This window comes from Leptosomus discolor, chromosome 3 (assembly GCF_034619465.1).
Source record: "Leptosomus discolor isolate bLepDis1 chromosome 3, bLepDis1.hap2, whole genome shotgun sequence".
Lineage (NCBI taxonomy): Eukaryota > Metazoa > Chordata > Aves > Leptosomiformes > Leptosomidae > Leptosomus > Leptosomus discolor.
In genome coordinates, this window is record NC_141393.1 from 18040930 (window position 1) to 18063488 (window position 22559).

Genomic DNA, 22559 nt, shown 5'->3' on the forward strand with positions numbered 1-22559 from the left:
ACGTAAAAGCAATATTTCAAAAAATAATAAATCAGACTTGGCAGTTTTGGAAAACAGTACTGAAGAAAATGACAAATGAATTGGCACAGTTTAACAACCTAATTTCTAAGTGCACTTCATAATAACTCTCCTTACAAGCTGCTGTTTCCCCAGAAGATGATGACAAAAAGCCTCATTAGAATATCACTGGTTTATAGTAACAGGTTTTATTGCATTGCCAGCTGTGAATTTAAAAAAAAAAAAGACACCCCCCAAAAAAACTCCTATAAAGGTTCCTAAAAACCCTGTTTTCTTTTGTAATCGTCAAAAAATAGCAACATAGCACTTCCATATGTTTGTGAATACCAACAATTCTATTTTTAAAAAAAATAGAAGTTAAAGAAAAGTGATTTTTGTCTTAGCTTCAAAAATAATGTAAAGAAACATTTAAGAACAAGATATTTCAATGATCAGAGAGATATGTACAACGTGATAGATTTGAATCCAGTCCTGCAAACATATGTTGACGAATGCAGACTTGAGAACCTGTTGATCCTAAATAACTGTAATTAAAGACTGGCAGGATCAGGCTCTTCGCTTCACCCGTTAAAAGCTTCTCCACAATCTGTCCTAGGCTAAAAAGTATAGATATGGTATATACTCTATACCAATTTATACAAAAGGTCTTTTACAGCTCTAACTCTGTTATTGCTAGGCTAAAAATGAACATTTGGAACAAGTTACATGAATCATAAAGGATAAAATTGAGACGCAGCTTCTGATGACTGAATTTCCACTTGAGCCATTTTAAATTGGGTACACTGTAGCCATTTGCGGAGCACAGATGAGCTATTGTTCATTTGTCCTGACCCCTGCAACATCCTTAGGCTGTGATGGTTGACATTGCTCTGGATGGCTTGGAGGCGTAGCTGGAGTCCAGCAGACAAGTGCTGTTGAAATAACGCAAAACATTCACTGTCCTTTACACATACATCAATCCAGCACCGTGAAAGGTACTGGTTGTTGGCCAGGGAAGGTTCCTCCACTGCCACAAAGTCACATTTCTTTCTTCCACATCCTGCACTGAATTATTGCCATGAAAGCCAAATACGCTTACAGAAACAACTCCACACTGAGACCAACTTCAACACTTTCATTCTCATTACCAAAATTCTCTTGACTGGCAAACCACACTGAACCCTTGCTCTCTCCTACAAACAGGGCCAGCCGGCACAGCTTCACCCAAGCAAGCAGGACCACAGTATCTGCTATAGAACCCCAAATCCCTCTCCTGAGTCAAGAGTCCCAATCCTGATTTGTCAGGGGATTCTCAACCCTAAGACATCAAGAAAACCACAGCTCAGGGAACCACCAGTCTCAGTAAACAGGGAGAAAGGCCTTGCTGCAGAAGGGTAGAGAAAAGTGTTTCAGAAGGGAAAGGGAAGGCAGTACTAATTACAGGACAAGTATCTTGGCTGATGATGCTCTGTGTATGCTCACACTTGAGTCCAGTGCTGAGCTATCCAATGCATCTGGATATGCAACAATGATCTATTTTCAGAGAGTCTGGAGACCACATCTGTGATCTTATTTCCAGAATTTACAGAAACATGTAACACTAAGAATAAAAGGATAAGATACTAGAAACAACTTACCTTTAGATTTGACTGTATCATTGGCAACCACATTGGTATGAGCTGTAAGAAGAGAGGTATATTTTGTTATTATACAAGTGAATGTAACATGCTCCAGTTACTGTGAGACAGAAGGGTGTATCTAACGCATTTAGCTGTCCAAATGGACATAGCCTGAACCACAAATCTGAAAATGTGGTTGTTTTCAAATGATGCATGTGTTTTATAATATTTTGCAAATGTTTTGTGAGGTAACTCTCAGAGGTAAAGAAGCCAGCTTCCCTTGTTTGTAGCTTGATGCATCACCAGTAGCCGTTACTGATATTCTGTTTAATGCAACGATGAGAGTACAGAATATAAACTTGTTGAAGGAAATCACTTCTTATTTTCCATGTGAGGATGTTTCTGCATGTGCAGGCGAGCAATACTGGAATAAATACAGTAAACATTCTGCATTGTGAGGTGTATATCAAGAACTGAAAATACACGCAGCAGAAGTTCCTAATAATAGACCAGATGATAGTTAAATGGTAACCAGCATTTTATAGGCCACTAGTCACCTCAGTGCTTCCCTGCAGTGTGACCTGTAGGCCTGGGAGCACAGGTAAAAACTCTAACTATGCAGAATGACGAGGCAAGGAGGTCTGCAAATCTGTCACCCATGATTGGATTGGTATGTATTTCAGTCTCCTGCTCTTCAGAGAAATTTTATTTCTGAGTAAGTGTAACATGACAAGCTTATGGAAGATAGAGAAGCATTTCTAGCAAAAGTATTCATGTTGTCCAATATTAATTTAACCACTGAGGTTACTGTTCTAAAATGTTCCTCCAAATGGCATTAAAATTTGCAATTTGCCAATTATGCTACAGGGAGCTGCAAGTTAAACCTAATCACTATTGACAACATTAGATAAAGTGCTGTTTCCCTTGTGCAAGGAACCATAATTGTTTCAATTTCAGTGCTGCTTCATTGGAGAATCACATGCAGCTCTGTCAGGACTGATTACTTAGTCTACCACATGAAGAACCATATTCAAACCTCAGCATTTACAGACAGATGAATGCCAAAACAGCTGGAATGCAGCCAGATGCGCCAGACATGCAAGTTCTGTATGTCCTTCCATGGGCTCCCACACTAATGAAATGCTTAATGAGATCCAGTGACCGCAAGTCCTGATGTGTTTGTTGGAGAGGTGGGAACAGGTAAGCACACGGAGAGCCATGGTCCATGCCCCACTGCCATCAACACAACGTCACTGAAAATTTCACGCAGCATTACGAAGTTCCAATGACACCAGGGGTGATAGCACTGGTGTCAGAAGTATGTCAAGCAAGGAGGGAAGCTAGACAGAAAACTCAGGGTACCCCTCTGCATCTGAACCAATTCCCTGGACATCTTTTACAGTCAGCTAAGAGAATCAAGCACTTCTCACATCCAGTTCAACTTGTTCCAAAGCAAGTGTCTAAAATAGAACAAGATGAATCATGTCCAAAAATACCTGTTTATCTCCACTGACTGTAAAGAGCACTCACAGAAACTAGCTCATATTGATATCTGCACTGTAGAGGTCTAAGGTTAGATACAGATCATTGTCCTCCAGTGTCACTTCCAGGGTCTGGGAAGTTTCATTTAGGGAAATAAAACATTCTGCTGAAGGCAGAAGAAAGCAAATCCTCCACTCCTACAGCTGCCAGTTAGATAAATAAGAAAAGACGACATTTTTATTGAAACACTTGAGTTTTATTACTTAATCCCCAGCCAGCCTTTTCTTCACAAACGAAGAATACATAAAACTAGTTAGAAAGAACAGCTGCAGGAACAGACTGCTGTCAGACACTGTCTTTTTTTGGAGTTTACATTTTCAACAGAATTACACTGATTTCAGTGCAAGTTTTGATGGAAATTGGCCGGAGAACAGGTTGGCCACTGTGCTTTTCTGGCTCCCCAACTCTGCTACCTGCCCAGTTCTCTAGAAGTCTATCCACCACTGCTAGAGCTGCCTAAAACCCCTGGGTCTCTGGAAAAGACACTGTGGTTTGCTGAGCTGCTCCCTTCTCTACTGTAGGCTCCCAAATTCCTCAGACATACATATGATGGTCAGACAGAGAGCTGTGATCAGCAAGAAGCTGGTCTCCATCATCAATGGCTGCCCTGGAATGGCTAGTTTCACAGTTCCTTTGACATAAAAAAAGAGGAGGAAAGCTGAACACTTTCATTTCAGCCCTCCTAAAGCATAATGCTTCCCCTCAGAGGAAAATACAATGAATTAAATATATTATGTGGGGATGTGTGCATCTGTGTAAATGTGTATGTATGTGTGTGTGTGTATATATATATATATCTATATCTCTCTCTATATATATCACTCCAACTTAGAAATAAATACATAACAGCTGAAATGTTTTCACAGGAAAGAAACTTTGTTTTCCTCACCAGATTGGTAAAGATAGTCTAACATCAGATCCAAAAAATGTCCTCCAAGAATACAGGGAATGGCTCAAAGACTATAGGAAGCGATCAAGACATGTCTCAATGCTACCAGTGTGAGTTTAATTTAACAGCAAAGGCCAACATAGTACCAGGAGAAGGAAACCTCACAGCACCAACACAAGGAGGAGACGAAAGATGCTTATCTCAGGCATAAAGAAAGATCTTCTTTCAGTGAAGGAGAGGTGAATTGTTTATGTCTTCTCTTTCTCTCTTGTTTTAGGACATATTTTCACCTCACTTGTCATACAGTAAACGGCCACCTTGGATAGTTATTCCATAAACCACCTGGCATCATGTGGCATGCACCACCTTCTCATTGTGGTACACTAAAAATAAGTGTGTGTTGAATCAAATGACTTCATTAACAAACGAAGGTTTTGCAGCACCTGATTCCTTCGGTGGAATAAAACACACTGCAGTAATTGTTATATGAATGATAAATGGTCAGGATTTATCAGTGCTACTGTGCTCAGTTCCAAGACGAAGCCATTGGGAATTATTAATCTTGCTGAATGAATATGCAAAATAGTGTTAAGAATGTTCTGTTTAAAAAAAGTATCTCTCACTACACTATGTCCTTTCCTTCAGTGAAAACCAAACCTTGTTTGAAAGGCTTCTATCTAAAATAAAATAAAAGCACACGATAAAATTGTTTCATTATCAAAGGCAGGGCAATAAAAGACTGCCTAGAATAAAACAAGCTACCAAAAAAATGCCCAGTCAGCTAATATTCAAAGAATTGTCATCCTTGCAGACTTCTGAAATTGGAGTAACAAAGTTCAGATCATCTCCACAGCCACTGAAGAAGAGACAGTCTCAAAGCTGTTCTTTCTTTAAATTATAGAGATGCCACTCACTCACTGGTTCCTGTGTGAATAAGTTTTACACTTCTGCCTCTTTGAAGGACTTCAAACATACAGTAAGTCTTTCCCCAAATTATGGCACTTACTTTACAGAACTACGATAAATACTTTTACAACTAGTTAGTTTTGAAAAAATTAGTAACCTGGGACTACTATAATACTATTATATATGTATATTGTTCCTGCAGGATTTCACCTTAGGGCTAAGTAAAGAGGATTTGGTCACTCAGATTCTTCTCTTCCATCTCCCATCCACTGAACATGAAAGAAAGCTTAGTACCTTAACGCTGAATTTCACAGGTTTATGAGCTTGATTTTGTGGTAACAACAATGTCCTTTTAACCTGATTTAGCATATTATTGATATATACTGTCAAATATAACCCTTTGAAAGTATTCATCTGAACTGTGACAGGAATGTGGCTCTAAAGGCCTCTCTTTTCACAGCTTTAAAGCCATTCCTCATCCTTGTCAAATTCTGGACATGCTGGACTGGCTGAAAGAGAAGTCCATAAGTCTTCCAGGGACAGACATGATCACTTTAACATCCCATAGTGACAGAGTTTCTGTAGCAAATAAAGTCATTACTGACCATAAATCTGTATTTTCACAATAAGCGTGAACACTTTCATGCCAATTGACATCAAGACCTTCAATTTCAGCTACTTTATTTTTAATTCCTGCTTGACCATAAAAGACTGGAGTACGTAAGCAACAATCAGAAGTTTCCTTTATGGCAACAGAAGAATTACATAAACCAACATATTTCAGTTAGATTCAGAGTGCATTTAACTACCTGATTTGTTGGTACTTTATGTGAGATCTCTCTTCAGAATAATGCAATGGGAAAACGTAAAAATGGCTGGTAAAATCGATTTACACTTGTGAGACTACCACAGCCCCTTGGGAATCTGTTCTGAAAACGCTGTAGTGACCCACAGAAGACTGACCACTGATTCCCCCATCCTAGGGGAAGAAGATTCACTGTCAAAAGATATTTGACTAGGTCAGACACATAGGCATATAATAACAAAAAGTTTTTGTTATCAACCTACAAGAATGCGAGGATGAGAACTGTGAGGTGATCTGCAAAGAACCTACGATGATTAAAAGTTACAGAATGGCTGAAAAATCAGACAGTACCTAGAGGTTCTCAAAGTCAGTGACACCAGTTGAGTCTGTCAGAGGAGTAAGACCATTGCAACAATGGAAGGAGAAAGCAGACCAAAAGTTAATTTAAAAAAAAGAAAAATCCACAGAACTTGGATTTGAGATTGTGGTCTGGTCTTAACTTCTTACCAGAGATTTTATTGGGGTTTTTTACGCTTTACCAAGTTTTATTTCTGCATTAGTGTTCAACCACAGCTTCTTCCACTTTCTTTTTTTGAGTGGGAAGGGAAGCAGAGGACAATGTGTCTAGAAATCACAAGACAGGCAATATCATTAACTAAATACCCATGGTGTGGTATGCCTACCTTTACAAAGATAGTAGAGTTGCATTCCTGTAAAGCCTCCATTAAACTAATCACATGCAGGCACACCATCTCCACCATCTTGGAAAAAAAAAAAAAAAATCAAGCATAAAAACAAATTAGTGTCCAGCATAATAGTGTTGCAAGCTAAGCCAATAGTCTCTAAAAAGAACCTTCCTTTATTTGCTTGGCAGTTATACTGAATCAGTAGATGTGCATTTATTAGCCTGACAAATAAGATTAAATATTACATGAGCACATAAGGGACTTTTTCTTTATTTAGTTTTCCCTGATGCGGCAACACCTATCTGTTAAATATTTCAACGTGCCTGATGTATTTTAATTTGTATCACACACCAAAACAAGTTGCCTTCAGCTTTGTTCTTTTGAGACATCATAAATCCTTTTACATGATTTTTGCTGTGTAGTTCTCATCCATCAGTGCGTCAGCAACTGATATTTTTATTTACTGAATCTTTGAAAATTAACATATCCACAAAAAAAATATCTTTTTTTCCTCCCCTATCAAAAGACAATTTATTATTCCGAACTGGCAGCTAGTCCATAATTCTTCCATTTTATACATGGATTATGACAGATGCAAATATCAGTTATTTGGTAGTAGACAGCATTTTATGTTTTATACTATGTAAGTTCACAGGTACAAGACAAATACCCTGAACCAGCAGTGAGTATTTACAGTGCCTGTCTGAACTATGTGTAAATTCCCCTTGATAATAATAAACTTAGCTTTTATGTAGCGCTTTTCATCTTCAAAGTGCTTTACAAACACTAACTAATTAACCTTGTAACACCCCTGTGAGACAGGCAAGTATTATCTACATTTCAGAGCAATAGCTGAGGCAGAGAGTTTAACTTGCACTAAAGCCACATAATGAGATACTTTCAGAATAAGGATTGGAACTTGGGACTTCCAGGTCATATTCTTGTCCTAAGTCTTGACATGAAGCCTTTGTGTCTGACTAAACAACTGGCTATAGTTGGGAGCATTATGCACATTTCCCGTTCATTCAAATGGAGCTTCATGAACTACTGTTCCCAACTGGCTTGTCAACCACAGAGACCTCACTAGATGTCAGAAGCTAAAATATCATTTAAAGACAGCTTTAGGTGGTCCTTGCCTGATATGGACAAGACACAAAGGAATAGTAACTGTTTCAAAGACATTCAAGCGCAGCCCATGCAATTACAATTGAAAGGGCAAATGTCCATACCTGCCTGGGGTGGAAGATGTTTCACAAGGAGAAAGGGGAATTACACAAAATAATTTCCATATGGACAGAGGGCTCCATTTAAATAAGAAAAAAACTCCAAACAAAGAATGAAAATCCCAAACTATAACAGCGCCTGATCTAGAGGACTGGGACACAAAGAATCTTTCTCCCTCAAAGCTAATACCAGGTTCTCCAGAGTCAGAGTTACTAGTTACCACCTCAGTTAAAGTTAAAAGACAGACTTGTCATGACTTTCTAAGAAGCTGGAAACACAATACTCGCCCATCAGAAACAAGCTCTCAACCCTAAGCCTGCAGGCATACTGAATCTTTAGTCAATGGGAAGCAAAGGTAGCACCTATGAGAAGGCTGCTGGACCCCTTCTGGGTTCTTATTGTACAAAGCTGCTCCAACAGCAGTAAGCAGCTGAGGTAAATAAATGCTTAAAAGTTATTTCCAAAAAATGGTCTAAATTTCTGGACGGAGTGAACATTTCCCTTTCAAACCTTATCTCTAGAGAAATTTCCTTCAAGTCATTCATTAGTCAAAACTGTTTCCAGATATATTTATGTAGCTTATTATTGATGAGTAACCAATGGGTTATGAGTAGCCAAGTGTCAGCATTTGTGCACTTTTTCACCATCATATGGTAAAAAAATATTCAAATGGAGATTCACAGAATTATCCTGAAATACTTAGCTGCTCCTGTAAGGCAGAGTCAGATTAAACAACAGGACCACGCTGAAGAGCAGGAAGGTAAATAAAACGAGACCTGATGCAGGGAGCCCTTAATCCAACAAACAGCAACTCTAGCTCTTGATTCTGTTTCAGGCAGATCCGGGCTAGATCCTGTTTCAGGCCCACTCCGAGCTTAAACTGATTAGCTTTCCCTTTAATTTCTCAAAAGCATCAAAGTTGCTTTATGACGTTATTCATAGTCCAATGTATTCCACTAAAACATTGAAACAAAGCCAAGCCCTCAGACTGTAATCTGTACTAAATCTGTACACAGCACCTGACTCACCACTTTGTTATGTGCCATTAGCTGAAGGATGCTAGGTGTCACTCGGCTCCAGAACTCCAGGGCTGTAAGGATCGCTGTAAAGCTAAATTCGTTCTGATTCTGGACTGTCGGAGCTACTGCTGTTTGTTCACAATACACTGTCCAGAGCTGAGCAAATATAAATGCATGGAAGAGGGAACACATGTGCAGAACAGACGTCTGTAGAAACAGAAAATAGAGGAAAATCTTTTAATAAGTGTATTGGGATACAGTGCAGAGGCTTTCATCACAGCACTCCTCTGTCGTGCATCCCACTGTGCATCTTGCCCTCATTTTCCCACGTTTCCCTCCCATTAGGAATTAATAAGTCAAGTACACTTGATAACATTTTCTCCCATGTTTTAAAACTGTTTTTATATTTAGAGACTAGAAACTGCATTTGCAAGCACACGCTCCCATGTAATCTTAGTGTATGGCATTAAGGTCAGTCCCTTTAAAGAGAAGGTTAGTTTTGCAGAACAGCTACTCTGGACTAGTTCTGAGTCTTGATGGAAAACTCGACAGTTTTGGGACAGAACTGCTCACAGTCAAGAAAAGCAAGTTTTGAAAAGCTAACAGAGAATTCATTTTGCGTACTCAAGCATGGCTTTTTGCTAACACATGTTCTATACCACGGTGTCTGAGACTCCAGGAGTGCTGGACATTAACTACTTCATTACAAGAAAGTCACTTCTGGTCAGAGATGTTTTCTCAGTTTGCAAGTGCAACAGTGATTCACGCTCTGTGGCAGTATGACTGCACCAAACATTGCAAAGGTTGCTTGGTAACTGGAAAGAGGTATTTGAAAGAGCAAATAAAAAGGCCAAAGAAATGAATGGGAAGCACCAGTGTCTTGGTAGGGTGAGGGGAAAGAAAGGGGCATTTTACATACAAGACAAATGTGTGATCGTTCTGCTTCTGTGGCTAATAAAAACCTGGTTGGTGTCAAAGAGCGCTGTTATATCTGTGTTAAACTACTGTCACAAATGGCTTATGATTTGCAATAACTCTTCTTGTCCAAAGCACTTTGAGAATAAAAGTTGTGCTTGAACCATCACTGTAATTAACTTTTGATCATAACATTATCAATAGGTTATCCAACTCTACAAGAATAAATAACTTTCTGAGAGATTTGCTACAGAGATGGTCATTCCTAAAGCTTCAATTTGGAATTCAGGTTTTCCTTCCTCACTCCTGTGCTGAGATACTTTGAAACAGTTGAATCTCAAACTTAATTGTAGTGATTTAATCTACAGATATTTCTTTCCCTAGCTCCCAGGTTTTAATAGGGTTTTACCTCTCCTTTTTACTTAGGAAGAAATAAGTGTTTGCAATAATCACAGAATCACAGAATGGTAGCACTTGGAAGGGACCTCTGGAGATCATCTAATCCAACCCCTCTGCTAAAGCAGCTTCACCTACAGTAGGTTGCACAGGATCACGTCCAGGCAGGTTTTGAATACCTCAGGGAATAACACCACCAATATAGAACACCTTCACTTAAAACATGGAATCCCTTACCTTTGATTGCTCTGGAAACCCAATCAGAATAACAATAAGGTGGTCAGCAATTTGTGAACCCGCATCCAGTGGAATAGGCATGCAAGATGATGGAGAATTTGGACAGACAACATTGTGTGTCAGAGACCCCAGAAGTAGCCAGGACAGCAAACGAATGTGTGAGACACATTCTATGAACTCTTTGGGCCTGTCAAGAAAGAGCAGATTTTACAACGATGTTAAGTTTTCTTGTTTTCCCCCAAATATGCAGTCTCCTTATGCACACAAGGCAGATGCAGTCTCAGTGTGCTGGAGGCACGGATCATTGGTACAGCTTATGGGAACAGCAGAACTACACAGAACTTAGCGGACTTGACATACCATTAACAAGTCCAACAGAACATATTTCGTGGGTCTAAGAAATAGTCTCTATAGAAGGCTAAAACATTCACAGATTCACTGGTTCCATACAGTGATTTTTTTTATTTTTTTTTTTTTTTTTTTACACAGAAATCACTAGACAGGAAGGGTTGCTCAAGTGGAAAAGCTCCTCTCAGCTCCCCTAGACAGCACACAGCTCACATGGCGATGGCAAGACATTCTTCATTCCACAGCGAGCTCCGAGGCAGGTGCCATGCCTTACTTACACTGTGTTTCACTTCTCCAGTGGTAAAGTGGAGTTAATTTCTCTTTTCCTTAGCCTCTCTTTGCACATTCGGACCGCATACTTTTGAGGGCAGGGACTATGCTTTTTTGTGATGCTTAAGTATTCATCCACTATCTAATTGTAAAGAAATGTGCTTATACAATCTAAAAAGGAGTAACACTTTTCTGGTGTAATCTTGTCTGTCCCCTTGCTGCTACCAAGTTCAGATTACATACTGATTTGAATTCATAGGCACAGGAAAAAAATTGTTTTTCAATCAGTAAATCACCGCTTACTAGGCCACTTTCACTACCATTTTTAATTCCTAATTTGATGCCATTGGCAAGGACTCATAGCACCGAAAAAGCATTCCAGTAATTTATTTTTTTTTTAATAGACTATGATACGATGGCTTTTCCTCAAGTACCTTTAGGGTCTTAAAGGGAATTCACCACCTTCAATTCAGAACACATAGTCCTTTTTTTACATGTAAGAACTAAAGCGCACAGAGATAACAACTCCGTATTTACAAAACCAGATATTCTCTATACGAAAGTACGTGCAGATGTATCTACAGGCCTGAAGTCTAAGCACCCTAGTCCCCATAATGCTGGGGCAGGTAGTCTGGGACAAAGCTGGGACAAGAATACACATTTGTTGAAACACAGTCGAATGGTCTACACTCAAAACATCTTGTTTGTTGTCACTGTATAACAATGGACAGTATCTCTCTTTTTGAAGATAAAACACTGCAGATTAGGATTTTTCACAGTGAAAAGGGATAAAAAACATGTCTTGAACAGCAGGATTTCTCCTGTTTAATTTAAACCAGACCAAGCTAGTATTTTTATCATACCAATAGGCTTACTTTTGTAGTTCTCGCTCATTTGTACTGAATAATTTCAAAAGACATTTCCCATTGTATTCTCTGTAATTCCCAACATATCTTCTATAATTCTAGGACTGATCAAGTACCTGTGTGCTTTTCATTGTCTGTATCTAAATCAAGAATCAAGTTATTTCCTGGGTAACTCCAGTCAAGCCAATGGAGTTACCTCCACTGTCCCTTTGGTATGTACTTTAAACATTGCCTTGATGAACTCCCCAGTTCAAGATCAGGGAGCTGCTGACCAGCTGTTTCAAAGTCCCACTGCCACCATTCCCTAATGGAGGTCTTATCTATAGGATCTGGCAATAAACACAGAATTTTGTGAAGACTTCTAACTCATTTTAGTATTCCTTTTTGTGGAAAAGCATTCTCACCCTTGTTGCATTGCAGAAGGAGGATGGTAAAGCCAAGGCAAATACCGGATCACAGCTTTGTTGTCTCTGTGGTTTCCCCGTGTGATTTCCATAGCAGCAATCTGAGCTAAACCAACTTTCAGATGTCCACCAAACGTGTCTTCATGCAGTGGCTGAGAACAAGTCTTCATGTGACTCTGCAAGGCAAAGATCTGATTTTGTATCGGAAAAAAAATATTTCACTTGAACTAAGTTCTTCCAAGCAACAGTGTATTCTGTTTCATTTCCCTTCAATTCCTTTCTCAGGGTCTCTAACTGTGTCTACAAAACTACAGAACGAAAGACAGAAACAGATTTTTAAAAATTTTCCAGTCCCTATATTAGTAACAGCTTTATGATGCAGATCTTTCCACAGAGGGCCACATTTTCAAGAGCCCCCACAAAACATGAATTGTGCAAAATGTATAGGTGCCTTTTGTATCAGCAAACTCAACAGCTCATGAATAAAAACTAATGGTTGCACATCCACACAGCCTAAGTGAAAATGAAAGAACCTAACCATTTAACTAGATAGTGTCAGGGCAGGAAATTCCTTCCCTATACAATATTCCATTTCCATGCGCAGAAATAAGCTGTCACTGACTCACCAGCAATACGACTATCTTGCACTATTCAGCTGCTACAAATGCCTTTAAGCCCTGGAAATAAGAAGGCCTAAACTTTTTACCATGAAACATGCAAGTATTTATGCCTGGAAAGATAATTTATTATCCTGCTTTGTCAGCTCTAAGGAACGCTTCATTGGTGCTTCTTGAGACACTTCTGTATTTCTAATAGAGATACTTCTATATTTCTGATTAAGCTAACTTTGCATTACGTTCTGTTACTAGACTAACGGAACCTATGCCGAGAGCACTTGCTTGCTTAAAGGAGAGCCATATGCTTTGCACAAGCAAATCCAGGTCACCAGTTACTAAATTATTATAACAGGATAAAAATCCATGGACCAATAATATTTTATTACAGATAAGTATCTGACCCTGGCAACTCTCAAAAATCACTTGAAGTCTCTTTCAAGAGGCGGGGGGGGGGGGGGGGGGGGAAGTACCAGCATGAATATCTAACGACTTTGTTATAGAGCCAGGTAAAAAGGATACAGGTATGCAGGCAGATACATTATACTTCTTCAAAAATGGTGGAATTTTCTAAATAAAACTTGGCTGAGCTTTACCAATTAAAATGCTATCCCAAAGGGAAAAAAAAGATAATAAACTGAACAGAAACAATAAAACTGGAATGTGATTATCTTGAGAATTAACATTTATACATTTTCCATAATGCACTAGTTGGTAACATGCAGGACTGAAAATAATAACCTCTTTCAAAGAAACTACTCTCAGACATGCAAAATAAGACATTGGAAACGAATAACTTTAACTGTTTCTGTTCACTGAATTTCAACAGAGAGTAGAAATTCCAAAATTTGAAATCCAAGATTAAACTTTTGCCATTGGTACTGTTACCAGTCCTAGAAATCATACAGTATTCTTTGTGTTAGTTTGGTGGTCCAGATGCTGTTCATCATTCATACTCACAGAAAGAAACTGTATAACTGGATAATCTTAGGGCTCACTTCCTAGGAACACCTCTGTTAATAAAACCCAAGCAACATAAGTAAACATATTAAATGAGCTTACAAGAATTTGAATCTAGAGGTCGTGAATTTTTTTAAGTTCTGACTACTTGTAAACTTAGAAATGCTTACCAATATTTTTCCCAAATATGTTGGAACCACAGAGTAAGTTTATCTGATCTGGTTAAAGAAGAATTGCCTTTTCATTTTCCAAAGACAGACAAAGCTTATTCTTTACAATACATAAAATTATGATCATATTTGATTCTCCTATTATGTTAATCTTGTTCTCAGATTCCAGTACTACACAGCTAAATCAAAACAACATGAAATTTTAGACCATTTGTTTCTGATTTAGCTTTAAATGGCCAGACTACACATTTGGGAAGCTTCTTGTCTAATTTCCAAACATAAAAGTGAAGAACTGGGTAAAGTTTTTTGTTCATGTCCTATCTATATCCATGTATATAAATTTAAAAACTAAATAGTCCTACTGAGCAAAGGAAATTATCATCTTATCAGACTTGAACATTGTAAGAGCATTTCTAAAAATCAGACTACAGTTCAAGGGAAGAAGGGGTAGAAGGAAAAAGTGCAAATGGCAGACAGCTTTCTACAGAAACATTTTATAGGAGAGAAGATACCTGCAAGTATTTATACGTAAAATTTTCCCCACTCTTGGATTCAGATAAGTTCATGTTTTTCTGTGCCAGCTAGCAAACCAGATGTATCTCTCCCTCATTTACGATTCATTTGCCTACCTATTTTGAAAGCAGTCCTGAACTGTAAGAGTAATGGGAAAATATCTTTATAGGACAGAGTGGTAAGACAATCCAATTCAGCTGAACAGCATTAATTGGTTTGTGCTTTGAAGTAAATTTCTACTCCAGCACAAAAGGCTGCTTCCTTTATTAGAGTATTTTTTTAAACTCAATGTGATTCAAGGCATATGGCCAACAGGGTAAGAACTTAACAAAAGGGATATTTTGTCCTGTAAAACAAGGTAACTGCAAGTTTCAAGAAACATGAGTTTCAGTTTAGTTGGGACAATTCTTCCTTTGTGCTAAGTATTATTAACTAGCAATAAGGTGCCCCCTCTGGGGTACGAGGTGGGGTGGAGGAAGCAAGCGAGCATGTGAGAAATTAGTAGGGTAAAAGTTCTCATCTCATCGCTTCATAAACAAACTCCAGTATCCAAATCCACTACAGGTGGATTCATTTATTCTGTCTTGCTTGCCACAGAACACTTGCGTGAACTTGCAGCATGAAACTTCCAGTGCATTTCCAGTAACTTCCAGCACTAGCCTGTGCAGTAGTAGAGGGAGCTTTTCAAGGGAGTGTTTCAAGTAAACACTATACAGGAAAACAGACCATTACACCCTTTATAAGCAGATGCACTCTATGTTACAGAAGCACAGTGGTTCTTGAAGTTGGAAACAAATGCAGTATCTTGGTCAAAGATCTTCCCTAGAAGACCACAAGCACCGAAGCCCAGGCATGTAGGCAATGACAATACAATTCATTCTAGCCAGAACAGGACAGCACAGTTTTTCTGTATCTGTCAACTGAGCTTTACATCAGAAACAGAGCTTGGCAGCTACTTAACTGTGCCCAGTGAGGAAATGACCTCTTTCAGTTGATGAACTCCCCCCCTGGATCACCAAGTTGCTAGTGTACAAGGATGAGAACTCTACTGCTAGATTTCAGAATTGGCTCCATCTTTGACAGCAGAGACTCTCCTCCGTATCTGCAGCAGTCCCTCTGCTGCACTCCCACACTATTCATTTGTCTTGCGAGCTTTGGAGAAATTAGAAGCATCAAGGCCTAGTCATACCTCTCCCTCCATCTTATGTGCTGAAGGAAATCCAACCTTGTGCAGGGTACTAGTATGTAGCTCGAAAGACTACACTCTAACTTTGCCTGGCATGGAGAAGTGACAGATGGTTCCACTATAAGATGAGTGTTTTCCCTCTACAAAAAGGAGGATTTTAACCACCCAAGTTTCACCTCCAGCTCAGTGCTCACTTAGTACTCAGCTTCAGGTGGCACAACAAAACTACCTAATGGGATAGTGTTATTCTAAATAGAATAAATATTGCCCCCTCCACAGCATTATGACTATTAGTGATATATCAGCTGAAATATTACATTAATTTTTTATTTAAGCTATTAACAATAGATGCTGCTTTGCTAGCAATTGAGATGGCTACACTTCTATTATTTCCTATTATACAGCAGCAATGTTACTTAGCCTAGTTCTTTTCTAAAACATCTTAAGAATTTCCATTTAGTAGGAAATTTAATAGATACTGACTTGCCCCATGAAACTGAAATTCCAGGTTTTGACCAGCTAATGATTACTAGAATGTTTTCATTAAATTCATTTCTAAATTAAATATTTTATGTCAGTATTTTCCTACCACTCCTGTCATAATTTGGCATCAAACATGCACCGAAACTAAAGAGCAGTTTGGACTACAGCGGTAAGAACTACTGAATTTTCCCTACCTCAGCAGAATATAACCTAACAATGAAAACACCATCCATAAGAAAAAGGACCCTTTTTTTTTTTAATTAGGTCAATTACTGCACTTTAATAACTTCTGGACTTCAAATTAACTTAAGTGTCTGCTTGTGTATGTAAGAGACACAAGATTCCTCCAGAAGAGTGTAATTAGTTGTACAGGCAAGGCGTTTTATGCTTCCATGGGTTATATTAAACATGACTACTTCCCACAGTTATTTTGGTATGACATTAGCTTATCATCAACATTTTAGAAAAATCAAGCCTGCATTTTTATTGTGTGCTCACTATATTTGAATCAGCTGCCATTTCAACATTGCATAAGCTATTTTTTACTAATCCCCCAGAACTGTCTAATCTACAATGATACTAATATTTTTTAAAAAGAAAGAAAAATACCTGTCAGTCATCCTCAAAGACTTCCAAGCATTTCTCCCAGGCAGGTTCATTAAAGAAAACATATTTTTGTTAAAAAAAAGCACATACACTTTAGATCAACGTATGCCCAGAACCAACCTTTAACTTGGTTAAGGTATGCATATCTGCAATGAAATCCAGTACTTCCCCAACATATTGCCTCATGCATTCCATTGCTGCTGTTCCACACTAGAACATAAAATAAATAAGTTTAAGTACCAGGTTTTGAATATGTTCATGTTTTTGTCTTTGTTTCTTGTTCACCAGAACACAATTGGTTGGTCTCAAATTCATTGTTTTATTTTTTTTGTTAAATTGCTTTAATTAGGAATAGGTATTCTTTGATGTTTTTCTTGTCCTGTATCTGATGCCCTCTTATCTGATGATAGTATAAAAAGATAGTCCAGACACTGTAGCTTCTTTGTGAATCATAAAATACTTTTATCTGTGACAGCAATAAAAGATTAACCGATGAAACTTTCAAGAACATCCTTGTCATGTCATCCTGAAATTTACAGTGGTCCAGAATCAAATTCTTAGAAACTTGATGAGAGTTTAACAGCTCAGTTCTTCAAGCAGCTTAGCATTTCTGCAAGTAGAACCAATCAGCTACAATCCCAGAAAACAAAATTCAGTCACAGGCACAGCTGCCCTTATGTTCACAAAACAGTTTAAATGACTGGCTTCAAGTATTATACATGTAAACACCACTAAAATGAATATCACTGAAATGTAAGTGGTTTGTTTTTTTTTTAAGTAACAAGTGTTTCTAGGATATTCCTGAAGCAAAATCATTCAAAATAGAGCATTCTAATGGCAGTTAAGCTAGCGTAATTTTAAAATAGGAGGCAAGGATCATAAAGGATAAATGAGATCCTTCATAAACTGCTCCAGTTCAACCAGAAAGGTGTAAGCACTGAGAAGTGACCTGTGCCAGAGCAAGAATGACCTCGAAGGGAAAACAAAAGGACTCAATGTAGTGCTTGTTGTAGTCCCAAGCATAAATTTGCATAATACTTTTCCTAGAACACAGTGAGAAACGCGAATCTGCATCCTTGGCTAGTAAAAGACATGTCCAAGGTGCACAAAGCAGTCAATGGAACAAAGCTGTCAGATTAAATAAAGGCTTCAAACAGACGAGAGAACCCTTGAGAGAAGCTTTCAGAAGGTAATATGACTGACCCACTACGTATCATATAAACTTCTGTTTACATGTTAACAGTCTAAGGTGAAGATAATACCAGCTGAATTCAAGGGGAACCACAAATGCCTCATTCCTAGAGGACAAGTAAAAGCGATGCTTAACGTTTGAGGCTAAATGATGGAATTATCAAATTAGGTTATCTTTTTGAAGTTGCAAAAAACTACTGTATCTAAAGTCATAGACCCAGGGCAAAACGTTGCAGTAAAGTTTACAGGGGAAAACTACTCTTCTTTGACCTCTATTTAATTACCTACACGTTGAAGCACAGAAGACGATTACCCTGAGTATACAAATGAATAAGATTTAGTTTTGATCACAAAATTATTAAGCCATAATTGAGTTTTAGTGACTGAAATTTGGAAATGTGCTAGCATTCTATTTAAGCAACTGACCTAGACGCTTCTCATTTTTGTATGTTAGTATCAGCCTACACAGTATTGAACTATGCCACCTTCTGGCTTTTCAAATGCTATGCCTGTCAGTTCCCTTGACAGAATAACAAACAGTAAAACAAGGTCACTGGCAGCCCTGTCAGCATATCCTCCATCCAGTTTATGTGGACATGGTTCTAAAATATTGAATAACAGAATTATAAAAGATACTATACGCAGACCTCTGAAAATAATGCTCAGTTGCAAAAGACTTCTGTCCAACCATCTATTCTGTTTCATTCAAGCAGCAGGCAGCCTGATTATGATTTCTGCTGAAATGATCACTTTCCTATCATACCTCGTAACACCAATGTTAGTCTAAGTCTATCTATTTAAAGAAAATATAAATTAAAATATTCTGTTGAGAGGAAAGGTATTATTAAAGTTTGCATTAAAAAAATCACATATATGGGAAAGATCCTATTAGGTCACCCCTAAAGCTGACAGACACACACGTAGGGAAATGAGTTTTCCTCAGCTTGTGAAGCAGACCTGGGCTAACCCTCATCCACCTGTTTGGGTACTCAGTCACAAGCAGCATGGAACAAGTCAAGATCCCCAACTGTGCTACTTCCTCGAACATTCACCAGGTGCATATTCAGCACCTAGGCCATTATGAGTACTGGTAACTGAGCTTCGCTCATCAGCAGGATACAGATGATTGCCTTATACACTACCAGAAAAATACTATTTACTCCCTTCTTTAATTAGATAATCTGTGAGAATGGAGGCAATGGCTTGTAGCCTTCCTCCCTGCTACCATTTTTTAAGGCATTCAGCTGGTCTGTTCCCCACATGTTGTCTTCTTGAGCGCTGGCTCCAGCTACAGTCAGTTATATGACTAAACGCTACCAGTGAAAGTAAGGGAAGCAACATCAAGTTCAGGACTATTCCAACGTTAATAAAAAAGAAGCATCTCAACCTCTGCTTGCAATACCTTGCCCACCAGAAGAGAAATGAAAAGGAAAGAACATTAACATGAAGCAAAAAGAGCTGAGTAAGATACATTTCTAAAAAAACAAAACTAAGAGATGAAGTTTGACTCAGTACTTACTCCAGGCATAGAGGCAATCATCTGTTTATGTAAGATTGTTGACTCAGCTAGTTTTGTTCCAGCATCTGCACAAACAAACTAAGAAGAAATTAAAGACAAGTTATTTTTTAATTATTTTTGGAGGAACCTGAAGACACTAATAAGTTATTCACGACTTTATTAAAATCAGTTCAGATCTCTTCTTGCTTTTATTCACGGTAATTTGCCTTTAGAGCTCTCTTTCTTTACAAACAACATAGTTAACTCACCATTATAAATGAGTTCATTTCAATGAAAAAAAAATCTGACTTTAATGTGCTTAATTAACACATATATGCTGTGCAGGAGAAATTTGAAGAATATTATATAATAAATCATACTTTCTTTATGAGCAAAAATACATATCTTTGCTATTCCCGGCATATATCAAACGTTCCCCTTTCATTACAGAGCAAATCATGATAGAGGATGATAAGGCAGCATGCCATGTTTTTCACCGTGATATTACACACTTTCACTTAAGTTCTACAGTGATTAATTATATGGACAATTCTGAAGTTCAGAATATACTGGTATGGCATGGTATTGGTATGACTTCCGCATAATACAGGCCACTACTACAAAAACACAAGCTGTTTCTGAAAGAAGGTCAGTATCATTCTGTTACAGTAGAATAAATCTAATTGCTTTTCTTGTGCTTTTATTTTCCTTGCTTTTTTTGTTCCTTTTTTGCTTCTTTTTAGTACCTAATCCCTTGACTCAAAACCTCTGATGTCCACATCATTCATACATTAAACCTGCCAATACAGTTATTTAATCATTATAAACTTCAATAATGCATTGGACACCCTGCTTGTTCCTAAAACTTCTTGTCCTAATGCTCTATTTACATTTGAGCAATTTCTGTCTTTGGTTAACAAAATGTAACTTTTAATACCATGGTACCTTCACAAACTGAGACAAATACTGACTACACAATATATTACACAGTTGTCTAATGCGTGTTAGCAGTACTCTCAATGACTGACTGCTTTTCTTGAAAATATTTCCAAACATCCTTTACAGACCTAGAATGTACTCTTACACTTCCATGAGCTTTACCTTTCAGTAACAGGTTTAATCTGAATTCAGCCTGCCTACCAAGACTTGGAAACTACTCAGCCTAGTAGTTGAGTAGTTGGAAACTACTCAACCTCTTGACAAAGAGTCTGGTTTTTGTAGTAAATACCAAAAAGACATACCTAAGTTTAGATTAATAATCTAATTAAGTATCCTCAGACATAGGCCTGGCTCCAGCTGACTCTTCTGGTTAGAATTTATTTTATACTAGAATAAGCCAAATGGAAATAAAACAGGACTCTAACTCATTTCAGCTGAGGGATGGCCTGGTGCTCTTCTGTACCACAGCTCTAACAAGTACATAGGAAGCAAAAGAAAGCCTTAGGGTTATGGGCTGTATCAATCCCGTAAAGACAGTTGAGACTTAGCTCAAACAGCAACCATGACTCTCCACTTCTCTTTTAAAAGAAGGGCCACTAATGGACTTAGGCAAATAGATGACAGATTTTCCTCTAATGCACCCTATCTCAGAAAGAGCAATGCTGATGCTGGGTCCACTGGACAATAGATATATTGTTTTCCTGTGTGAAGGATTTCTCAGTCAACCATTTGTGTGCAAATTAGGGTTCCCTTGTACTACATCAGCTGCAAAAAAAAAAACCAACAAAAAAAACCACAACCAAAAAACCACAATTCCCTGAACAAGCTGAATGAGTATATTTAGCATCCGTGAGTTCAGTGCACTGCTACAGACATTGTACAGCACTCACCATATAAGTCAACAAAAAACCCTTGCCAAAGACAAATGTCATTTATTTCAGACATTTTCTTCTAAGAACAATAATAAGAAGCAGCAATCAAAGCAACCTCTACTGGCCTCCTGTAAGTTTTCTACACCTTTTGCACACCTTTTTCAGTTAAATAACAGATATCAATTTATATGTGAAAAATAGCTGACAAACTCCATACTGTTTCTAATGAATAATTAGTCCTTGTTTAGCTTATCTTTCTCATCATCAAACTGCCAATTTCAAGGATCCTTCCTAAAGTTGCAATGCAGTCAAAAGAGAATGGGGAAACCAAAAATCAAAATGAAACATTTCACCCATTTCCAGACCAATTCACCGTCATTTATGTTGCCTCCCCCTACAAATACTATAATACATTAAGACATCACTGGCAAGAGATTTAATGACAGCCATACATAAAGAAAAAAAGGAAAGAAATATACTCCCACACTGCAAAAAGATGAGAAATGGGAAAATAATTGCCATGCCTCTTACTGAGATAAAGCTGCAGAATAATGTCTAAATGGGCATATCTGCTGACTGTATTGCATTATCTATATACCATAAGCTATCTATATTATAACTCCATTCATAAACAGAGTTTTTAAAATATATATTCTTATAAACGTATTATATATAACTTTAAGTCTTTCCACTCAGTAATTAGTAGATCAGATCTTCACAGAAGCATGAAGTGGGACTACTAGATATACGCCGATTTACATTAGCTGAGGGTCCGGCCCAAAATAGGAGTCACTTAAACAGAACAGATCAGATACACTGAACCTTAAAGCCTGACTGAACAAGCAAATCCTAATGTGACACTAATATAATTTGAAGTCAATGGAAATCACAAAGATGTGTGTTGGTGAAATCTGAGCAGGAGAAAAGTACTGGGAAACAAAATGCTGGGTGAAGAAGCAGTTCCTATGGAAACCCATGGAACAGCAGCATGTACATGATGGCTTTTATTTGCTAGGACAAATAGAGGAGACAGACTTTCTGTACCCTTTATCATCCAGGACAACTATGCAATGATTGGGGTGATCTGGTTAAAATTCTCGTTCTATCAAGTGGGATAAAATTAACTCTTATCTTAGCAGTGCTATTACCAGTGATGCTGATGGCACTACGTAATCTGGATGAATGTGGGTGTCAAACGTACATTCCTAGGAATTCCTTTGTTAATCAGCCCACAACTGATCTATCACTAAAGTGCTCCTAGCTCCTTTGTTATCTTGAACATTTTCACTGAATCTCTGTATTCTGTGTGCACTGTCTGTACAGACTCTTGTATACAGGCTAACATGTCCACGGGGATACGACTGTCTTGGAAATTAAAACCATTTCCATTTGGTGCTGTGTTAA

At 38.0% G+C, this 22559-nt stretch overlaps 1 protein-coding gene across 4 annotated transcripts in view; it reads right to left on the reverse strand.

The window, feature by feature from the left end:
• Nucleotides 1-728: 728 nt before the first annotated feature.
• UNC79 (unc-79 subunit of NALCN channel complex) overlaps nucleotides 729-22559 on the reverse strand; it is a 110829-nt gene continuing 88998 nt past the window's right edge. For all 4 annotated transcript variants that reach the window (XM_086462331.1, XM_086462330.1, XM_086462329.1 and 1 more), the window contains 8 exons: nucleotides 19366-19443; nucleotides 16776-16865; nucleotides 12124-12299; nucleotides 10236-10422; nucleotides 8697-8894; nucleotides 6442-6519; nucleotides 1635-1676; nucleotides 729-929 (listed from right to left, as the gene is read on the reverse strand). In XM_086462331.1, the coding sequence (XP_086318457.1) occupies nucleotides 729-929; nucleotides 1635-1676; nucleotides 6442-6519; nucleotides 8697-8894; nucleotides 10236-10422; nucleotides 12124-12299; nucleotides 16776-16865; nucleotides 19366-19443 (1050 nt within the window). The remainder of the gene's footprint in view (nucleotides 930-1634; nucleotides 1677-6441; nucleotides 6520-8696; nucleotides 8895-10235; nucleotides 10423-12123; nucleotides 12300-16775; nucleotides 16866-19365; nucleotides 19444-22559) is intronic.